At 34.1% G+C, this 21,973-nt stretch overlaps 3 protein-coding genes across 3 annotated transcripts; 2 read left to right on the top strand and 1 right to left on the bottom strand.

The window, feature by feature from the left end:
* Positions 1–1,472: 1,472 nt before the first annotated feature.
* On the top strand, positions 1,473–8,300 carry LOC101260660 (GATA transcription factor 26-like). Its single transcript, XM_004244508.5, has 8 exons — positions 1,473–2,094; positions 3,972–4,334; positions 5,149–5,578; positions 5,731–5,803; positions 6,122–6,225; positions 6,358–6,544; positions 6,654–6,774; positions 7,722–8,300. The coding sequence occupies exons 1-8, from the start codon at positions 2,055–2,057 to the stop codon at positions 8,030–8,032; spliced, it is 1,629 nt and encodes a 542-aa protein (XP_004244556.1). The 5' UTR covers positions 1,473–2,054; the 3' UTR covers positions 8,033–8,300.
* A 2,185-nt stretch (positions 8,301–10,485) lies between these two features.
* Positions 10,486–13,968, top strand: LOC101260362 (light-harvesting complex-like protein 3 isotype 1, chloroplastic). Its single transcript, XM_004244507.5, has 3 exons — positions 10,486–11,037; positions 12,668–12,805; positions 13,486–13,968. The coding sequence occupies exons 1-3, from the start codon at positions 10,674–10,676 to the stop codon at positions 13,734–13,736; spliced, it is 753 nt and encodes a 250-aa protein (XP_004244555.1). The 5' UTR covers positions 10,486–10,673; the 3' UTR covers positions 13,737–13,968.
* Positions 13,969–16,598: 2,630 nt separating this feature from the next.
* Positions 16,599–17,825, bottom strand: LOC104648628 (trihelix transcription factor ASIL2-like). The gene has a single exon (XM_010326372.1). It carries the CDS (start codon positions 17,823–17,825, stop codon positions 16,599–16,601), a length of 1,227 nt encoding a protein of 408 aa, XP_010324674.1.
* Positions 17,826–21,973: the final 4,148 nt, after the last annotated feature.

The raw sequence follows: 21,973 nt of genomic DNA, 5'->3' as shown, positions 1-21,973 counted from the left end.
AGATATCTGAACTTTGAACAATTTAATATGGAGACCTAACCTCGATAAACAATAATTGGAATGAGTTGTGCTCTATAAATAAATAAATGAATCTTCAACGAAACGCAATCTTAAAAGATAGCTCACGAGGGAAAGATTGTTCAATATCATATAAGGAGACCAGTCACTCTTTCTTCATCGTATGTGAGACCCTTCATTATGTGGGGAATTGAGGAGGTTCGGTGGTGAGACGATCAAGAGGTGGGGACTGGGGTTGGTAGGTGGGTGGAAGGAGACAATTATTTTGAAATGTCTAAATTTATTTTACGCACTTCCACTTAGAAAGTCGTTTTTTTCATTATTAAATAAATTATTTTCGTAGAAAAAATATTTTGACCAACCAAATATACAGAAAAAAATATTATTATAATTTTTTTCATTTTTCCTTCCTATCAAACAAATCTATTGTATAAAGTATATAGATATTTATTTATTAATTTATACACTATATTTTCAACAAAGATATGTCAACATACTTGATGGAAAAAAATGTCTTTTGAGGAAGAAACCACTAAGGATAAAAATAAAAATAATCAAACATCATGTCATCATAATGCCTAAAAATTGGAAGTAGATCTACTCTTTAAATTAATTGATTTTATTTAGTTTTGATTTAATGCAAATTTAAGAAAAGTATTTAACACTAAATATAAATAAACTCAAATTTGGATCGTGGAAAGAGGAAAGGGTAAAATTGGAAATAATGCAATATTAGATGTGAAGAAAAAAAAAATGCCTCAAGTCAACAACAATATTAAGCAATAAAATAATAAATCTTTTAAAAAGTAAATAAATTTTTATATATGAATTCTTAATAAATTAGGACTTGGAACATTTCAAAATCTTTCAACAAAGAAAAAGAGAGAAACTCTATTATTTAGTTGAGATTAAAGAAAAGAAATTTTAAAATTCACATTTAAATTTAAAATAACTAAATTTTTTAAATTTTTTTTTTTAAATGTCATTTCAACTTTTGAAATCACATATTGTAAATAGACAAATCAAACAGAGCGTTATCTCCCTTAATGAGTATGAATCCGAATTAGTATATGAATTCTATGACATACCAATACGAACTCGTTAATAAATCCTAATATATAAATTCAGACTAATAAGATAATAAAATATCAACGTGATGCAATGAAGTGATTATTATATATTATATATTTTCCGATTGAATTACATATTTCTTTAAAAAACTTTTTATCATAAATAGAAAAATCAAATAGAGCATTATTTCCCTTAATGAGTATGAAACTGAATTAGTATATGGATCCTATGACACGTCAATGTGAACTCGTTAATAAACCCTAATATGATACGAATTAAGACTAATAAGATAATAAAATATCAAATTACGAACTGTGATGCAATAAAGTGATTATTATATATTATAATTTATATTTTCCTATTGAATTACATATTATTTTTTTAAAGAAAAAACTTTTTTTTAAATTTTTTTTTGAAAAGCATTAGTAAACAAATTTTACAATAGAACAAAGAAGGTCATACAGAAACAACTCCATCCTTTCCTTTTATTTTTCAACCATTTATTAGATTCCTTCAATGGGTCTTTCATTTGCCAATTAAAAAAAAAATATTGTACAAAATTTTCAGCTGATTTCTTCACAAAAAAAAAAAAAAGTAGAAAAAAGAAACCCCATCTCAATTTCTTGATAAATTTGTTCATATATTTTTGCTGTTTTTCAGTGGGGGGTTTTCTGGGACTTTAAGATACAGACTCCTCTGTGTTTTTTTAGAGTTTTTGTGTGTTTTCTGCAGAAGTTTATTTTGGGTCTGTTGCAGAAAAAAGTGTATAAATTTTGCTATTAAAAGAGTGAAGAGAATAATCAAAAACTTGTAAAGATTGTATTTTTATACTATTTTTTTTAAAAATTATTTTCTAAGGAAGACAAAAAAAAAAGTTTTTTTCTTCACAAGACTGGTTTTTTTTCCCTTCCCTTTTCAATTTAATTGTTTTTGTGAAATTTTAAGGAAAAAAATAGATTGGGAAGATGGGAAAGGAAGGACCTTGCTATCACTGTGGTGTTACAAGTGAGTTCTTTGTTCTTCAAATGTACTTTTTTTGTGAATTTTCAAGAAAGGTGGAGTCTTTTTTTTTTTGTGTGTGTGTCTGTAGAATTCTTGTTGTTTTATTCAAAAAAAGAAAATTCTAAGATGAGTTGTTTAATAATGAAACTGGATATCCATATGGTTGTTGCTTCAAAAATGAACAAACACCAACTCATTGAACAAATAAAGATTGATGTGTACTATTATGCATCCAGTGCATTTAGTTTTGAATTTTGTTTTGTTTGTACTGTTAGTGAAATCTCTGAATTTCAATACTGGGGTTTTGAGTTAGAATTCATTTCTGAAAATAGTCACTTTTTGCTTTAATTCAACCATTGACTCTCTTATAGTTTATTTGTGTGTAGGAATCTTGCTAAAACATCTAGGAGTTCATGTTATTCCCTTATTGTTTCCAACAGAATTTGGGATATTTTGATTGTGTAGAATTCTTGATTTCCCCTCTAAACTATGTGTGATGGATCCTTCATTTGCCTTGATATCAAACGGATTTCTTCGAATGCGTTAGACATGGTTATAGGGTACGCAAGCCCTTCAAAATATACTTAAAACTAGAAATGTTGTGCATACCAATACCATATGCTTACACACATACATATGGGATTCCTATAAGTAGTCCATGTAAGGTAGCTTCCTAAAGTTGAAATGTACTTCGTTAGGTGCTTGTATTTTAAGTTGCTATTGGTGGAAGCTGAATTCTTGCTCAATGTGGCATTGATATGGTCCTTTAGGGAGAAAATACCGCACAAAGATGAGAAGACTCATCTATTTCATGTTCCCTGAACTTTCTAATATGTAAAGTTCCTTCCTGGAACTAAAGTGCTTGATTACTAATTCATGCTTCCGTTACAGTAATTGAACCAAATAAGTTGTATGATGCACTTCCTTTGTCAGTGTCTCACTAAGCAAAACCTGAAGTTTTATCTTATATTTTTTGAATCATGTGATCAAGTTGCTTGTTTCCAGCTCCTGCTTGAGCTGGTTTCGAAATTGTGATAGGTGGCCCATTGTGACAAATTTTTAGGTTGCCTTTGAATTGGATACTCTCTCCAACATGTTATTACTTAAAGTCATCTTGGATATTGGAAATGCTTGTTTGCTTGATGTTGACTTGTGTGGCAAATTGTTCATGCACACAGAGGTGATAAACTGGTTTGTGCTGTAAAATGGCTCGAGTTCAAGTAGGTTTACAGGAGGTTGTTAAAGATATCATGTTGCCCCTTGGATTGAGGCTCTTCCTCGTATTTTATGTGAATGTGTGATGCTTCATGCGCCAGATGGCCCTTTTATTGTTCTTAGGAGTATAACTCTCTAAGCTTGGCTTTTTAAGTCATCCAATGCACGACTTCTGATGGAAAATTCTATGGAGTTCGTTGCTCCTTTATTTTATCCTACTCTTAGCTTAGTTGTTGAGTGGATGGCTTTCTTTTGCTTGTCTGATTGCTCCACTGGATAATAACTTCCTCAGCTTTCTCATGACAATGATTAATGAGTTACTTTCTTTAGCGGTGTACTTAATTTGTTATACTTCTATCATTTGTAGATCTTTCGTCTATTTTAGCTGCCAGTATTCTTTTACCTTCTGCAACTGAAAAGATGAGAAAGAAAGCTGGTGTATCATTTCGTTAATTTGCATAAGAAGTGACCATCATTGGCCAATCTTACTTCTTTCTATCTTTCGGTTCTCCTTACACATGAAATGTCAGCCTGCTAGTTAGTTTCTTCTTTCTTTTTCTTCGATGCTTCCATTGTGTCCAAAGTTTCAGGATTTTAGGTACCATTCATTCTTCCCGAGATCATTTACTTTGAGTACATTCTTAACCCTCAAAACCGTGCTGCAGGTACTCCACTTTGGCGTAATGGACCTCCAGAAAAGCCAATACTGTGCAACGCATGTGGATCTCGGTGGAGAACAAAAGGGACTTTGGCGAACTATACTCCTCTGCATGCAAGAGCAGAACCTTGTGACTTTGAGGAACACAGGGTTTCACGGTTCAAAAACATTTCAATGAAGAACAAAGAGGCAAAGATTTTGAAACGAAAGCAAAGTCATCATGATGCTGAAGTTGGAACTCCTGATTATAGTCTAGGTTTCCGTAAGGTCTTAGATGAAGATACTAGCAATAGATCAAGTTCTGGCTCTGCTATCTCAAACTCTGAGAGCTGTGCACAGTTTGGTAGTGCTGAAGCTAGTGATTTGACAGGTAAACAAAAGTCAAGAACTGCAAACATTAAACTGTGAACTACATTTCCCTTCTCCAGAAGAGGCGGGATTATTGTGTTACAGTTGAGGTCATTCTCTTTGATATTGAAACTGAGTTAGTTGTTAATCGAAGATACAGATATTACATGAGTAGATATTCTAATAGCTACTTGATAAATTGAACAGGGACTCATATTTGTTGATGCCTACTGTTTCTGTTTGACGTCTATTATTTGGTATGGAGGTAGCGGATTAGGGTAGATAGTTGAGTGTTGTCTTGCTTCTCAACGGGTTTAGAATTGGTGGTAGTCTAAAACCCGTCTCTGTCGTAGTAGTAGTTTTCTTGGTTTTGTTATCTGTTATTATGTTTAGGTGATCGCTCTATATTGCTGATGTTACTGTTCCTTGCTTGTATGCCCTGCACTACTTTTCTATTAGTTGTCATGTTTTCTTCACCGTCATTTTCCCTTTTCATTACTACTTTGATTTCATACACTCCACGAGGTAGGGGTAAGGTCTGAGTACTACCCCAGTTTGAGAGATTTCATTAAGTATGTCGTTGTTGTTCTCAGAATTATTTCACATTCTCCAATCTCCAGTATAGATATTTTTGGATAATAACTGGCCCTTCTCTAATATTACGGCTGCATTTTCTTCTAAAACTGAAAATTTTGGTGCCAAATCTTGAGCTTGATAGAGTATTTTGTTCTTAGCGTTTTCTTGTGTTTTAAGTTACTGTTTTGGAGTTCTCTTGCTCTCCATCCCTTTTGATTTCAATAGCTGCATGAAATATTTACACGTTATTTTGTTTTCAGGTCCAGCGCAATCCAATATATGGGATTCAACGGTGCCTTCAAGGAAGAGAACCTGTTTCAATCGTCCAAAGCCATCTTCAGTAGAAAAGCTCACTAAAGACCTATATACCATTTTACATGAACAACAAAGTTCATACTTGTCTGCATCCTCTGAGGAGGAGTTGCTTTTTGAGAGTGACAAGCCTATGGTTTCTGTTGAAATAGGACATGGAAGTGTACTAATGCGGTATCCTAGTACAATAGGTAGAGAAGAAGAATCGGAAGCCAGCTCTCTTTCCGTTGACAACAAGCACCGTTCTGTCAGTGATGCTTATTCACGATTGACTACCCCTCCTGTAAATATTAGTAAGGGTGTCAATTCACCAAATATGGGTACGGAGAGAATCAAGAAACCTACTGGTCCAGCTATAGAACAAGACCAGATTAAAAGGTGCTTTCTCTATTAGTCTTGATAGCATATAAAGTTCCTTTGAGAAAGGAAAATATGTGCTGCGCGTGTTCAGACAGAATATGAGGTGTTAAATGCATCATATCTGCTTAATTATCTTTCTGATTGTTTTATTTTATAATTCTTTTTTGTAGAAACAAGGATCACCTTGAGAAACTACAAATTCTTGGACATCATAATTCACCCCTTCGCTATTTAGACCTGAAGGTATTTTATTCTCTGTTGTATTCCTATGAAGAAATTTTGTTTTGCTTTCTATTAATACAACCAAAGCATGTCCCGACAATGCCAACTTGTCCGTGCTGCATGACTCCGTATCCACAATATGTCTCTATGTTCCAGTCCTTTTAGTTGAGTGTTCTTGTAGACTTAAACTGAACTTTATCTTTTGTGAACAACTTTGACCTGTGTGGGTTTGCTTCCTCTTCAACAATACATATCTTGGCCATTTCCAAAATTGATTCAGTTTTAGATGTTACTCGTATTAATCATAAGTTGAAAGATTATGTGAATACTTGGGTACAGGATGTACTTAATTATGAAGAATTCACGACTCATTTGTCAAGTGATGAACAACAGCAACTACTGAAGTACTTACCACCTGTTGATTCTTTTGCGCCTCCAGATAGGTTTGTGTGTCTTCTCTGTTGTTCAGTTTCTCCGTCATGTTTTGGCTTTATGTTGAACTCGAACAAGAAAGAAAATTCGATATAGGTGGCTCAACCAGCTAATTGTTTTTGTGTTCTTTTCTCTCTCTTTAGTCTTAGAAGCGTGTTCGAGAGCTCTCAATTCGAGGAGAACCTCTGTTCCTTCCAGAAACTTCTTGCAGAAGGTGTTTTTGATAACTCTTTTCCAGGAGTGACATTAGAAGATTGTAGAAACTTGAAGAGATTTATATTATGCTATTTAACAAAGTCAAAGTGGGTGCAACAATATAATTTACTCAAGGTTTGATTACTAACGATTCGCTGCATAGATATTGAACATGTCATTTTTTATGTGATATCTCCTAAATGTAAAGTGCAACTTTATTGAAGCTAATTTTGTTCTTTGGCAGGACACAAAATGTAAGAATAGTAGCAGCGGTTCTGAAGTTGCCGGAGAGCCAAATGCTGTTGGTACATGTCATTCAGCTAATGTGAAGAAACCACGGGAGGGGCAATATCCGAAGTGTTCAGGTTAGTTGTGTTCCTCGTTTACTTTTCCCGTTATGACATTTGACAATTATTCTGCCGTACACTTGTTTCTGTTGTAGACAATTTAACTTTGCATTTCAGCATTCACAACTAAATTTTTTTACTTGTTATTTGCTGAGCAATATAACTCGTAAGAATTAGAAAATGTTCCTAACGATGCAATGGCTTATTTCTTCACAAATGAGCAACCATGTAGCTTGACTTGTGATTTATAATGTGTTAGTGTAAATTGGCTTAAGAAGAGAGATGTTAGAAGCAAGGGATTCGTATGATAACAATCTACCTATATATATCTGTCTTCTATTTTTTCTACGTACAAGCCCCCTCCCTACTAGCGGATAGGCCAGTATACACGAAAATCATGGCTGTTTCAATAGGCAACCTGTAAGTGTAAGCATCACAACTTGTTTGCTAGGTAGATCGATAACCTTTGGCTTTCGACTAAATATTATATCCCACCCCTCCTCCCACCACCGCAAAAGGGTAAATTATTAAATGTGATGAAGGATAGGACATTCTAGTTTCTTGTAGTACATCAATTCTGTCTATCTGATATATTCTCAATAGACCTTTCTCAAATTAAACCATTGTTCAGATTATGGGCAAATATACATGAATCTCCTCCCATAGAGGCGGAGCCAAGATTTGAAGTTTATGGATCCGGATTCTAGCCCTTTTAAGTTATCGGGTTCTAAATTAATAATTTGTACATATTAAATGGTTTCCTAAGACAAGCATTGTTTGGATCAAAGTTACTAGGTTTGGCTGCACCTGTACCTTGAACTCTAGCTTTGCCCCTGCTTCCCCCCCACCTAGAAAGAATGAAAAAGTAACAAAAAGCTTTTACTCCATGTCCATGTGCAATGTGTTCTTTGATTATATATTTGCTAACTCCGACAAATTAAGATTTACGAGCTATTTTGCTTCAGGTGCAAAGACGACAATGAAGAGCCCCAAAAGGGTGGTGATGAAAAGCATCTATGAGCAGAAGGAACTAGTAGACAACGATGGCTCTTGCTTCAGTCCAAGAAGCTCGTTTGCCTTGCCTTCTGAGAATAGTTCTCTCGTTCTGGATTCTCTCCGTTCTGCAAATGAGAACTCCCATCAGGACTTGCTGCTGGACGTGCCATCCAATAGCTATTGTCCTCAGGCGGAACTACTCTTACCTACATCAAGTTTTACTACTCAAGCAAGTACCAGTAGTAGCTCAATGTACCCTCCACATTTCATCCGTCCCTAACAATACCATCATTACTTTGCTTGCTTTCAGGAGGATATCAGCAAGCTAGTTAGAAGTCAAAACAACATGGTAGTGTTGCATATCCCATGCAAACTTTATACTGGAAGTTGTCAAAGGGGTTCGGATGGTTTACCTATTACCTTTTCGCGGTTGACCTATATTGAAACCGGATTTTTTTAAATTACCATATGGATATGGTTGTTTTCCCCTTGATGAACACTGTATAATATAAGTTTGAATGAAGAGGTGATAATGAGTGGTTTAGAAATATTGTATGTTAGTGAAATTCATGGCTTATAGTGTGTTAGTTCTATAGGGGGTGAATTCTATCCTCTTAAAGACTTCATCAACTCTCCAAATGGAAGGAGTGGAGTTCCTTACTAATTTTAGGGGTGACAATGGGACGGGGTGGGTTAAGCATGAACTCGTAAAAAATTGTTTCAGACTCATCTTGCACTCGCCCTAGTAAGGTTAGAGCAAACCTAACCTTGCCTTGTTCATGTTGCTATCCTTACCTTCGGAACAATGACAAATTGACTTAACCAAAGGAGACCGAAAAGAAGGGGATTATCAAAGAAATAGTGCAAGGATATTAAGTAGACAGTTGATGTATCATACTCGATCCTTGTGTCGCAAATGATTACACCCAATCTCATCTTGTATAAGGTCATACTGACTCAATCATACTCAATCTCATCATGCATAAGGGCATGTCGGTTCTGATCAAACCCAATCTAATCTTGCATAAGATCATACCGGCTCTACTAGTCTTGTCCTGTTGTTATCCCTACCCTGATAGAACAATGGACTTGTGTAAAGTAAAAGATCGATCATAAGAATGGGATTGCTTAAGGAATCATACAACGATATTGAGTAGACAATTTATGTTTCAGACTCTTATCATATTTCTTGTAGCATGCATTTTTATTTGTGTCGCAACTGATTAGACCCAACATCACCATGTATAAGATTAAGCAAGCTTCGATGGATGTTTTAGTTTAATGGTCAATAAAGCGGGTGAAAGTCATAGAAAGGATTACACTATCAACAAAGAGATGTGGAGTGGTAAGTGTTGAGTCTTGAAAAATGATACTATGAAAATAGTATTTAATTCTAACGGACCGTTTGGTTTGAATACAAGTTTTTCTGAGATTAGTTAAGTTGGGATAAGTTATGGTGGAATAAGTTATACGGGGATTAGTTATGCTAGAAGCAGTTTTTAGTGCTTGTTTGGTTTGTCATATTCAAACTTATATCCATTGCTTAATTTTTAACGATAAGTTATTTTTTTTACAAAAATGTCCTCCGCCTTATTTAGTTTGTTTTTTTCTTTTACATTTTCTTTGCAAACTTTAGTTATTCATCCTCAAAAATCAAACTTTCATATTATTTAGCTTAAATATTTTTTTTATTTGCATTTCCATAATTGTGCAGAGTGATTTTAAAATTAAACTTACATCTTATTTAACTTAAAAATAAATTCCATCTTATTTAACTTAAAAATAAAATTTTTATCTTATTTAGATTAAAAATTAAACTTTCATCTTATTTAGCTTAAAAATAAAACTTTCGATCTTATTTAGATTAAAAATAAAACTTTCATTTTAAATTTATCAAAGTAAAAGAAATTTTATTATTAAAGTTATCTACATTTTAATGGATAGATAGAAAATAATTTTTAAGTGAGTAATAAACTATGTAATTCGAAATATGTAATTTAATAGTGGAGTAAATTTTTTAAGAGAAATCAAAATATAAATAAACATAAAACTAGGGGAAAAAATATACGTATAATATATTCATAAATAAAAAGTATATTTATAAAATGTAATTTTTTAATAGAAAAATATATCATTAAAATAACAATTAAGTAAGGTTGTGAATGTTATTCTAGTTGTTTAAAATTATATTACTTGAATGTTTAAGTGGTTTATAAAAGAAATTTATTGGGTAATTTTGTTAATTTACATACTTTATCACAAAATAAGTTATTATGAGATTACTATCTCACCGTTAGGGAGGGATAAATTATCCCAATACTATCTGTTAATTCTGAGATAAGTTATCACATTTGTCTAACCAAATAACGGATTAAGACACACAAAATTATTATTCCAGAATAACTTTTTCTCGTTCATCACACTAAATGATCCCTTAGAGTAAAAATCATTGAAAAAATAATTGTCTTTTCTTTATATATCAAATATGACAAATAAAAATAAAAACCTATTTTAAAAATAAGTGACAAGTAAAAATAAACAAACTAAGTAATATAATTAATCAATCCATTAATAATTTCTTAATCATATGTAAAGTGATTTCTTAATCGTGTATAAAATAAAAAGTGTTCTTCTAACATGAGATATATAGAGTAATTATTAAAAGTATATAATACGACAATCATATTAATAATTATTTTCCTTAATATTATAAATCAATATACATCAAATAAAAACAAAGAAGAGAAATATTTTTAATTTAACAACATTCGATATAAAAATGTCTCACTTTCTTAAAATCCGTGTCAAAACGAAAATAAGAGAAAAATAGTGTATACTTACAAAAGCTTATACAAAGTTCCCATTTTTGAGGCTGAGTTAAGTTCTTCTTCTTCTCTATCAAATTCACAGCTCCAACAACAATGTCTATGGCCTTGTTCTCATCTCCTCCACTCCATTTCCCATCTCTCTCTCCTCCAAAACCCCATTTAACCCATAAGCCATTTCTCCCTTTACCTCTCAAAAAACCCTTTTTTATTTCCCCTAAATCCATTGATGATGCTTCTTCTTCTGCTGCTGTCAGTATAGAGCAAGAAAAGGATGAGGGATCTAATGGGGTGCTGTTAAACTCAAATGGGTCGTCGCCAGCGGTGGTCGCCGGAGCTCCGGTGACGGAGACTGAGGAGGTGAGGAAGTTTCAGGATGCTAGATGGGTTGGAGGAACTTGGGATTTGAAGAAATTTGAGAAAGATGGGAAGGTTCATTGGGATTCTGTAATTGATGCAGGTGAGATAAGAGTTTTGTACATCATCTCCAATTTGATTCATTTTTATGACCAAGTAGAAGTAACTAAAAGTTCTAACATTTATTTTTTGGCCAATTTCAAGCTATGTTCTTGGTTGTTGGTACTAATTAACTCTACTTGCTTGACTTATTATCCTGTTAGGCCAAGCTCTAGGAAGTATTCGATTATTTGAGTTTTGTACCTGTACTATCAAATGTGAGATTTGAGTCTTGTTCATCTCCAATTTGATTTCTTTTGTTAAGTTTTTTCTTAAAGTTGATTCATTTATGACTAAGTATCTGCAAAACATAGGCATGTGTAGTTTTTAAAGTTACTGATAGGCTTCTAGGCTAGGAAACATCTGAAAAAGCGGTGCATACGATAATTTAAATGAATCCTACTTCGAAATGAGAGAAGAAAGTGAGGAGGTATATAAGGGGCACACAAGTTCACATATGCATGCTTTTAGTCTCAATGATGGCGTAGCTCAAGGGTCAAAAGTTTGTAAGTTTGTTTAGCTTGCAATCAACTAAACTATTTTGCCGAGTACCTAAAAAAGAAAGAGTGTCATTTAAAATGAAACAAAGAAATATATGTAAGTACTATAATTGGATTGTTTGGAACTGGGTGTGCATGCCATCCAGTATATATGACTTGATCATTTTCAATTTGATGTCATCCAGTGTTTCTGGAGATGGTGTAATGCTGAGTCTTGGTCTCCAAATGAAGAAGTCCAAAGGCATTAGTCCCTCCGTTTCATTTTAGGTGTCTTAGTTTGACTAGGCAAAGTTAAAGAAAATGAGGGGTATTTTTTGATCTTGTGGTCTTACCAAAGACTTGTCTAATATACTAATTTATCTTTGTCTAATATACTAATTTATTTTTTGGATCTTGTAGCCTTAAACATGTCATGTCAGATACGGAAACGTAAGAGTTACTAGATAGAGAAAGAGGCAGTCATTTTCAAAGAAAACTAAGAAGGAAAGTAAGACACAAAAATTGAACGAAAGGAGTAGTATTTTGTAAGAGAAGTGTCTCTTAAATGCTTTTGAACCTTAAGCAGGGTTAGAGATGAACTTTAAAAGATTGAAATGAGCATGAAATAAAGCAACTAAGAAATTGTGGAGCAGAATTGTTTATGAAGTTTGCTTGTGAAGGATTTGCGGCACACAACATGGGGGAGCCATGGACTAGAAGGTATTCATAGATGTGCTTTCTTGCACTTTGGCTGGATCAAACTCTTGAACTAAAATTATCTGTAAGTTTGATGTAATTTCAGACAGTACGAGAAGATGTTCATCGAAGATGCCTCTCAATCCAAAATATTACTCACATGAAATGATGACTTTCTTGAATTGATGGATTATGTTAGCTTATATGCAGTTGTTAGTTTTTAACTACGTGTTGTTGATCCCTTTCCTCCGCTATACTCATTTGCTAATACACTTCAAAAAGTTGCAACTTTCATCCTTCCTTGCAGTCATTTACCTACATTTGATGCCTTCTTGATAATTCATTGGCTCGCTTGATTTTAAGATTTAATCGGTTGTGCCTAGTGGTAGTAGACATTTTCAACAGTCTCCTTTTTTGGAAATAACCGCAATATAACAATTGATGGCTATTCATTTGCAGAGGTTAGGAGAAGGAAGTGGTTAGAAGATAACCCCGAGTCATCAAGTAATGAAGATCCTGTGCTTTTCGACACCTCAATTATTCCTTGGTGGGCATGGATGAAGAGGTTCCATCTTCCTGAAGCAGAACGTCTCAATGGTTTGCTTCATGTCCCTTTTCCTTTTTCTTGATAAGTAATTGAAGTTCCATTATTTGCGCCGAGCTGGTTGTGAATATGTAAAGCAAAAAGACTTGTCCCCTCAAATAGGCAGGGAATCCAAAAAGTTGATGAATTTACATCCAAAAGGAACTGCATATTACTCCAATATTAGAATATAACATTTTCAAGATCCTACTTTTTAAAACATACTCTGCTGACGACTTGTTTTCAAATTATCTTTTATTTCTTTCATGCCACAAGGACCAAAATATACATAACAACAACATACCTAGTATAATCGCACAAACTGAGGTCTAGGAAGGGTAGAGTGCGTAAACTTTAGCCCAACCGTAGGGGTAGAGAGGCTGTTTCTGATAGACCCTCAGCTCAAGGGAAAAATAGTCTTAAGCAGTCCAAAGAAAGAAGTAAAAGAAGTACAAGAAAATAGCAGATAGTAACAGGACTGTAGCAACAAAAATATACATTGATGGACACTATTTTAGTAATCATTACAACTGTTACTTTGTTTTCTGACCGTTCCAGCTTTGAACTGTCTCTTTTAGAGTTTAAGGAGGTCCATATCCTTTTTGCTCACTATTGTATCCTGTTCTCACACACAAAGCAGTACGTATATTAGGATTAAGCTGATCAACTAAGGGGTGACGTGAATCCTGTACAGGTCGTGCTGCAATGATTGGTTTCTTTATGGCCTACTTTGTGGATAGCTTGACCGATATAGGCCTCGTCGACCAAATGGGGAATTTCTTTTGCAAAACACTATTGTTTGTAGCCGTGGCTGGTGTCCTCCTAATCCGCAAGAATGAGGATTTAGAAACTATCAAAAAGTTGTTGGAAGAGACTACTTTCTATGACAAGCAATGGCAAGCATCTTGGAAAGATGAGACCTCAAGCAGTTCGAAGGATTCTTGAGATTGTTCCTCGTATAACATTAGTTTTTCATACTTACAGGAAGATGTAATCCAGGTAGTTCTTCTATGCTAATCGAAGGAGAATTCGTATTCTCCATTTTGTTGTAGTGCTTGGTCTGCCATGTAATTTTTATTTTTTTGGCCTTTTTCTGTTTCTGGGAAATGATTTTATATTTAGTTCTTTTGCCATTGTTGTAAAGTCTTTTTGCTGATCATGAGTATTGTTTTTCTAATCCTTTTAGTGCAAAAATAACTTCACAACTTTACTTGCTAGTGATGCTTTGATTTTCCAGGATCGAAGTCGAAAAATGGCCAGATTTACTCCATGTTGTTCAGACTCCAATATTGCCAAAATAATGTGTTTCTTTAAAAGCTATGCGTTTTTGATGGATTAGACACATAGTACAACAACATTATTGGAAAGTCCGAGCACAGAATTCACTAGTAGTTTAATTCCTATGATTATGGGTTACTATAAGATTATTGGTAGTCTAAGAGACTATGGTTTCAAGTCTGGCAACAGCCGTATCTGGATAGAAGTTATCACATTAACATTATTTGAGACTTATTAAACTAAATTAAGACCTTGACTATTCATCCAGTTGGCCTTCACGGCCATTCCGACCCATTTTAAAGGTCAAACAAGCTTCGAAGCGCATACTCCATCTCGACGATTTTCGTGTGTTATATAGCAACCTATTTTTTGGGTTATTCGGATTTCGACGTAAAAAATGACTAACTTTTTGGTGGACGTCCGTCAAGACCTTGGCTATGCAGCCGGTTGGCCCTCACGGCCAGTCCGACCCATTTTGAAGGTCAAACGAGCCCAAAAGCGAGCAAACCTCCCATTTCGACAATTTTCGTGTGCTATAGCAAACCATTTTTTGGGTGATCCGGATTAAGACGTCGAGAAATCCAAAAAAAATTGTGGACGTCCGTCACTACCTTTGCTATGCAGCCAGTTGGCCATCACGGTCAAATGAGCCCCGAAGCGCGCATACCCCCCATTTAGACGATTTTCGTGTTCTATAGCAAACCATTTTTTGGGTGATCCGGATTTCGACGTCAAAAATATCAAAAACTTTTGTGGACGTCCGTCAAGACCTTGGCTATGCATCTAATTGGCCTTCACAGCCAGTTCGACCAATTTTCAAGGTCAAACGAGCCCCGAAGCGCGCATACCATTTAGATGATTTTCGTGTGCTATAGCAAATCATTTTTTGGATTATCCACATTCCGACGTCAAAAATGTCAAACTTTTTTCTGGACGTCCGTCAAGACCTTCGCTATGCATCCGGTTGGCCTTCACGGCCAGTCCGACCGATTTTCAATGTCAAACGAGCTCCGAAGCGCGCATACCCCCATTTAGATGATTTTTGTGTGCTATAGCAAACCATTTTTTCGGTTATCCGGATTTTTACGTCAAAAATGCCAAACATTTTTGTGGACGTCCGTCAAGACCTTGTATTAGCAACCGGTTGGCCCTCACGGCCTGTCCGACCCATTTTGAAGGTCAAACAAGCCCCAATGCGAGCATACCCCCCATTTCGACGATTTTCATGTGCTATAGCAAATCATTTTTTGGGTTATCCGAATTAAGACGTCAAAAAATCCAAAAATTTTTGTGGACGTCCGTCAATACCTTGGCCATGCAGCCAGTTGGTCATCACGGCCAATCCGACCCATTTTCAAGGTCAAACGAGCCCCGAAGCACGCATACCCTCCATTTAGACGATTTTCGTGTTCTATAGTAAACAATTTTTTGGGTTATCCGGATCCTGACGTCAAAAATACCAAATTTTTTTGTGGACGTCCGTCCATAATCTCTCACATTAAGGATAACATGAGAGTTTAAAAGTGAACATTTGTAAGAATAGAAAGGTTCCATTACTTTTTAGCCAAAGCTTTGCTCAATTAATGAAGTGGGAGCTTTTAATTAATAAAATCTTGAAACTAGTTTAGTATAATGCACTTGTTTTTCCTTATTTGAAGCAAAGGATATTTTTCCTTATGAAAGTTTTTTTCCAAATAATAATTTCATCAGAAGCAAAGCAGTTAACCAATTAATTCGTAAATTATACCTTGCATTCATTATTTTTTCTTAATGGGCGTGGAATGAGCTAAAACACCACTTATTTTAGAACGGAGAGAGATATAAAACTAGTAGCTGTACACAATACTACATGTTATATATTGCCTGGAAAATGCCAACATACCTAAAAGGCTAAAACTTTGATCAATTATGATAATCACACAAAGTCAGAAATAGGCAACAAATGTAAAACACAGACAAAAATCAAGAACCTTCAGAACCAACATGATCCGACTTGTTTGGGATTGAAGCGTTTTCGTATTTGTTCAAATGCCCTCCAGAAGCAATGGAAATCAACATAAACTCACATCAAGTTCCACAAAGCCATAGTTTCAGACGACTAAATAAAATAACCGAGCAAATTTAAGGGTCCGCATATGAATATACAAAGCAAATACCAACAAAAGTGAAGTAGTCAAGCAATTGATAAAAGGCAAAAGAGTTGTAACATTTCTTTAAGAATCAGATCAACATGAATCCCTCATCACTTCTCATAATCCTACTACAACACAATACAATATTAATAACAACTACTACTACTAAAACTAGTAGCTGTACACATTACTATATGCTACAGATTGCCTGGAAAATGCAAACAGATCTAAAAGACTAAAACTTTGATGAACTATGATGATAACACAAGTCAGAAATAGACAGCAAATGTAAAGCAAAGAGCATACAAATCAAGAATCATCAAAACGAGCGTACTCCAACTTGTTTGGGATTGAGTTGTCGTCGTTGTTGTCAACATAAGGCCTTAGAGAGAGAGAGCTATGATTCAGGCTTTGCATTCTTGTTCTTGTGAACCTCGCCTAAGACCTTCACGAATGCTTCCACAATCTGCTTCTGTGATTCGAGTATCATCTCGTTACGTTTCATCTCCATCTCCATTCTCATTTGCTCTACTTCCTTTGCCATTTCCATCTTCATTTTCTCCATTTTCATGAACCCTTCGCCTAATAACTTAATCGATAAAACCATCTCTTCCACCGGATCCCTCCCCCTCTTCATCCCTAAACCACCACCACCTCCTCCCTTCTTCCCGAATTTCGACAAACCAGGACTGAACCTAGAATCAAGATTGGGTTGTTGTTCAACATTCCCGCTATTATAACTTCTTCTTGAGCTGGAAACACCCATATTCCTAATATGGAAACCATCACTAGCATTACTTCCATTATATTCACTTCCTTCATCACAATCAAAATTAGGATTCATTACAAAATTCCCCCCACCTCGATCAAATCCATTTACATCTCCAATAATCCTCCCTGTTCGCTTCGCTTTCATTGAAATTCCATTTTTCATCCTATACCCACTTGAAAACTCAACATCATGTGGAGGTTCTTGTTTGTTAGATCCCATATCCATGTATGAACAATACCCATTTGGAATCCTAGTAGCAAAGTTTATCTTTTCGGATTTTGTCGCAGCTAAAGCATGATTAAACATGAAATTTGGGGGTGAATCTATACCATTCTTTTGATTGATCTTCAATTTCAAAAAATTCTGATCCATCATTGTTTTTAAAGCATACCCATCACCAGAAACAGCAGTAACCGCTTGTTGTTTCTCGGCGATTTGTTGATTATTAGATCTGATTGCTGCAACAGTAGTACCATTTTCCATGGCGTCCATGTTATCAAAGAAGAACCAAGATGAGAAAAACCTACCGGTAGGACAGGAAAGGGATCTCTGTTTCTCAGCACGGTAGCGTTGCCGGAGTTTTTCCATTTTGTGTCGGCACTGAGCTGATGTTTTCGCCGGAGAAGCATCTGGGCAGCGGCTGGTCACGGTAGCTGCCACCGCATCCCAATCCGCCGTCCGTAGGTACCCGCGGCGGAGCGCGTACCATCGTTCACGGTAGGCTTCAATAAGAGCTAAAGTCTCTTCTTGGGTCCAACACGGCGGTGGAAATCTCCTCACCGGCGGCGGTGGCTTCTCCTCCGGGACGGCATCTTCTGCTACTACGACGGTAGAATCAACGTTAGACGACATCCTTTAATGGTGTGAGTGTGGTTTTGTTTATAGCAAAATTGAGTGGCTTTTAAATAAAAAAAAAAAAGGGGTGGAGGAATGGGTAGAACTAGAGTGGTGCAAGATAGCAAAGGTGGTGGGGTGGTGGAGATTGTTGTTGTATTGATGATATTGAGTGAAATATAAAAGTAGAGGAAAATAGGGTGGTGAGTGGTGATGGTGGGTGGGAAATGGGTGGGTAGTGCTAGATAGGTGCAAGATAGCATAGGTGGTGGGGTTGGTTGAGGTTGTTGTATGATTGATGTTGAGACATAAAGGGTGGTGTGAATGGTAGGGGTTGGGGGATGGGTTAGTGGCGCAAGTTAGCAAAAAATAATGAGGTGGTGGAGGTTGTATGATATAATGATGATGATGTCGAGTGAGATGTAAAATGAGTAAGGTGGGTAATAGGTAGTGTTAGAGAGGCTCAAGATAGCAAAGGTGGTAGGGTGGTTGATTTCGAGACATAATAAGTGATGTGAATAATGAGTAAATAATTTTTTAACTAACTTATCGTCCCTTGCAAATAAAAATATTCACATGTTATCTATCGACTAATGAATAAAAACGAGGCGATAAATGTTATTATATGATGATGTTGAATGAGTAGGAAAATAAGGTGGGGGAAATGGGTAGTGCTAGAGAGGCGCAAGATAGCAAAAGTTAAGGGGTGGTTGAGGTTGTTGTACTTGTACTTGTATATGATGATGTTCAGACATGGTGGGTAGGGGGGAGGAAGGTTGAGGTAGTTGAATGATGATGTTGAGAGGTAGGGGGGGTGGACATTGAATTTTGAGCAAGTTGTTTGGGTGGGGATTATGATGAATGATGACACACAAAAGGATAAGGGGGAGAGAGAGAGAGATAAAGAGTCTTTGATAATGCTAACATGCACATCCTACACCTACTCCACTAATCCTCCACCACCACCACCCCTACTAACTTTTCTAGATATTTTAGTGACCCAACCACCACCTTAACCCTACCCCTAGTGTTTTGAGGGTCTAGCAATTGTTGTGTGTCATTAAAAACAAGCCCATGAGGCCATGACACATAGCTTAGTGAAATGTCCAATATCACTCTAATACATGACTAATAGTATGGTGGGCAAATGAAGGTACCACAACCAATAAGATGGGTGGCTTCATTGACCAAAATTGCCCACATCTCATTATTCATTGTGTCCACACCTACTCCACCACTTCACCACCATTACACTTCACCACATCATATGCAACTTTTAAGTTGTGAAATAAGAAAAAATATACTAGTTTAGAGATTTCGAATTTGAATTTTGATAATAACAAGAATTATAATAGAAGTTGATCGAAGAAATATAGGGTGAAAGTGATTAATTAAACAAGATATAACATATTTTGATTTTATTGACGGTATGACTTTAGATAAGAGGGTTTGAAGATTTCGAATCAAAATAGAAGGTTGATTAGTTGCTGAGCGTTCTCTCACTTCCTTGCGAAATACGCTTGGTGGTTATATTTGGAATTTCCTTTATATAAGTAATATTAACATTATTCTTGAAGTTTCTAATTTTGCATTTTGGCTATCATTGGTGTTTTTTGTTCTTCGATTATTGTATTATTTTGTTGTTGTTATTGTTCTTTTTTCCTATTTGTTATGTAATAGTCTTCATTTCACATTATCTTCTTGTATTGTTTGATATATATATCTCAATTTTCAAATTGTTTGACAGACTTTATTTAAATTGAGAGTCTATCAAAATAATTTTTTTATTTCTACAAAATAGAAAATAAGATTTGTGTAGACCTCACTAATGGAATTATATTAAGTATGTTATTGAAAAAAATAGAAATTATATAACTAATTTTTTTTAAAATATAGGTTTTTAGAAAAAGAAGAAAACAAATTAATGTCCACATGGACCTTACTTGCAATTCCATGAAAAGAGAAATGAATACGATTTTTCTTATTTTATAGGAAATATTTAATAAGAAATTTTTAAATTTGAATTTTGTGAGTAAACAATTTATTTATGAAAAAGTGTTTTCTCCTTAAATGACTCCGAGTTAATCAAGAACCGGTATGACTATGTGAATCGAATGGAAAAAAATAATAATTAAAATAGTGGCGTGAGAATAACGTAATATTGATTTTATTTATAAACAAGTTAAAACAATGAATAATGTTAGAAAAAATATACTCGGACCGAGTGTTTACATAATGTTTCATGAATAAAGCACCGCACCTAATTTATGGACTTCTTTTCTTAAGAAAAAAAAACAATTTTGATATAAAATATTTATTAATCTGATTAATCTAAATTTATATCAATGACAACACCTGAATAATAAGAAATTCCCAACTCGCCTCTTAGCAATGATGTGTGTCTAGAGCTACTTTCTAAATAGATAAAATACTTTCAATTCAGATATTTAATTTTAGTCACGAGATTGCTTTTAAATACTTTTTTTTTTTTTGTGTGTTTATCAACTTTTACTATCAAAATATTCATTTTTGGATGCTATCAAATATGTTTAGATTAAAAGAGATTTTCTTTTATTTGAAATTATGAGATTCCTCTAATTTTCTAATATTGGTTTGATAATTTATTTATATACTTTGACTTTAAATAAGAACACATCAATTGATTTTCTAAATAAGCAAATTAGTAAATCGGATGTAACCAACGGATCCGTAACGCAATGGTAGCGTCTGACTCCAGATCAGAAGGTTGCGTGTTTGATTCACGTCGGGTTCAATCCCCCGGTCAAGTGGGTCCTTCTTTTTTTTTGTTTAATTTTTTAAAATTTTTAAATTAATTATTCTATTTGTGAAAGTGAGAATAAATATTTTTTTAATTTTGAAATTAACTATTCTATAAGTGAAAAAAAGTGAGATTAATATGTATTAAGAGGGTAATTCAAGTATCTTGGATATATACTCTTGGTATAAGGAGATTAATGTTTATAAATTTAACTTTTGTGTTTGACTTGTTATTATCCTATAAATGAAAGTGAGATTAATACACAAGTTATATTTAAGAGATATAGTTCAAGTATCGTGAGTGTATAATCTTAGAACGTAGGGAGATTAATGTTCATGTCGCATATCATATTAGAGCAGGCTGGATGAATTATTGACGACTTGCTTTGGGATACTGTGATAAGAATGTGTCACAGTTTTCTTATAGTGATATGATACTCCAATTATTTGAGTTCCAATATTGACTTCCAAGTAATATGTAAAATCAATAACTTTTGTAAATTTGTGATATTTTCATTTGTTAACAGCACATTATTATAATTATCATGACTAGTAGATTGATTTTTGGGGAAAGAGTCTGATATATTCCTAAACTTTGTTATTTAGAGTTGATATACCCCTTGTTATGAAAGTGACTCATATATATCCCTACATGTAAACAAATGTCTTACATATACCCTTTTCCTCTAACGGAAATGAAAAAAAAATTACTCTAAATTTTTATTTTTTTTCTAAAAAATATAATCCCATATGAGTAAATTTAATCTTCATAAAATATATTTTTTTGACTTTTTTTATTTTAATGACTAATTTATAATTATTATTTTGATAATGAAACTTATTTATGTTTCACTAATATTCTTGTAAAACTTATTGTAGATGACTAAATTTTTTCTTCGAATACGAAATTAAATTACAATTCACACAAAAAAAATAGTTTAAATTTTTTTCCTGTAAACTAAGGAATGAAAGAAAAAAACAAAATAAGAATAAGAAACTCAAATAATTATAATAAAAGAAGTCAAAAAATAATTTATGTATGAATAAAATTAAAATATACCTTGAACTTTGATAGAAAAATCATATATACCCCTAAATGTTTTTTTTAAAAAAAATTACAAGTAATAAATATAAATTTAAAACTAATTTTTTAACTTCCGTTAAATGAAGGGTATATATGATCCATTTTGTAACATCAGGGGTATATGTGAGCCGTTTGTATAACGGCAAGGGTATATATGTGTCACTTTTATAACGAGTAATATATCAGCTTCAAATGTCAACTTTTCAATCAATGAATATGAATTAATTTGACCAATAATTATAGATTTTTCATTTTGTTTTTTCTATATTGATTAAATGCATATTTTTAAGTATAATACTCACCA

Source organism: Solanum lycopersicum, chromosome 8 (assembly GCF_036512215.1).
Source record: "Solanum lycopersicum chromosome 8, SLM_r2.1".
NCBI lineage: Eukaryota > Viridiplantae > Streptophyta > Magnoliopsida > Solanales > Solanaceae > Solanum > Solanum lycopersicum.
This window is presented reverse-complemented; position numbering and strand designations above follow the sequence as displayed.

Coding starts and splice junctions, on each gene's coding strand:
- LOC101260362 (XM_004244507.5), top strand. CDS start 10,674: ATGTCTATGGCCTTGTTCTCATCTCCTCCACTCCATTTCCCATCTCTC. Junction 11,038..12,667: donor GGATTCTGTAATTGATGCAG/GTGAGATAAGAG, acceptor ATTCATTTGCAG/AGGTTAGGAGAAGGAAGTGG. Junction 12,806..13,485: donor TGAAGCAGAACGTCTCAATG/GTTTGCTTCATG, acceptor AATCCTGTACAG/GTCGTGCTGCAATGATTGGT.
- LOC101260660 (XM_004244508.5), top strand. CDS start 2,055: ATGGGAAAGGAAGGACCTTGCTATCACTGTGGTGTTACAA. Junction 5,804..6,121: donor TTCGCTATTTAGACCTGAAG/GTATTTTATTCT, acceptor ACTTGGGTACAG/GATGTACTTAATTATGAAGA. Junction 6,545..6,653: donor AACAATATAATTTACTCAAG/GTTTGATTACTA, acceptor GTTCTTTGGCAG/GACACAAAATGTAAGAATAG.
- LOC104648628 (XM_010326372.1), bottom strand. CDS start 17,825: ATGTCGTCTAACGTTGATTCTACCGTCGTAGTAGCAGAAGATGCCGTC.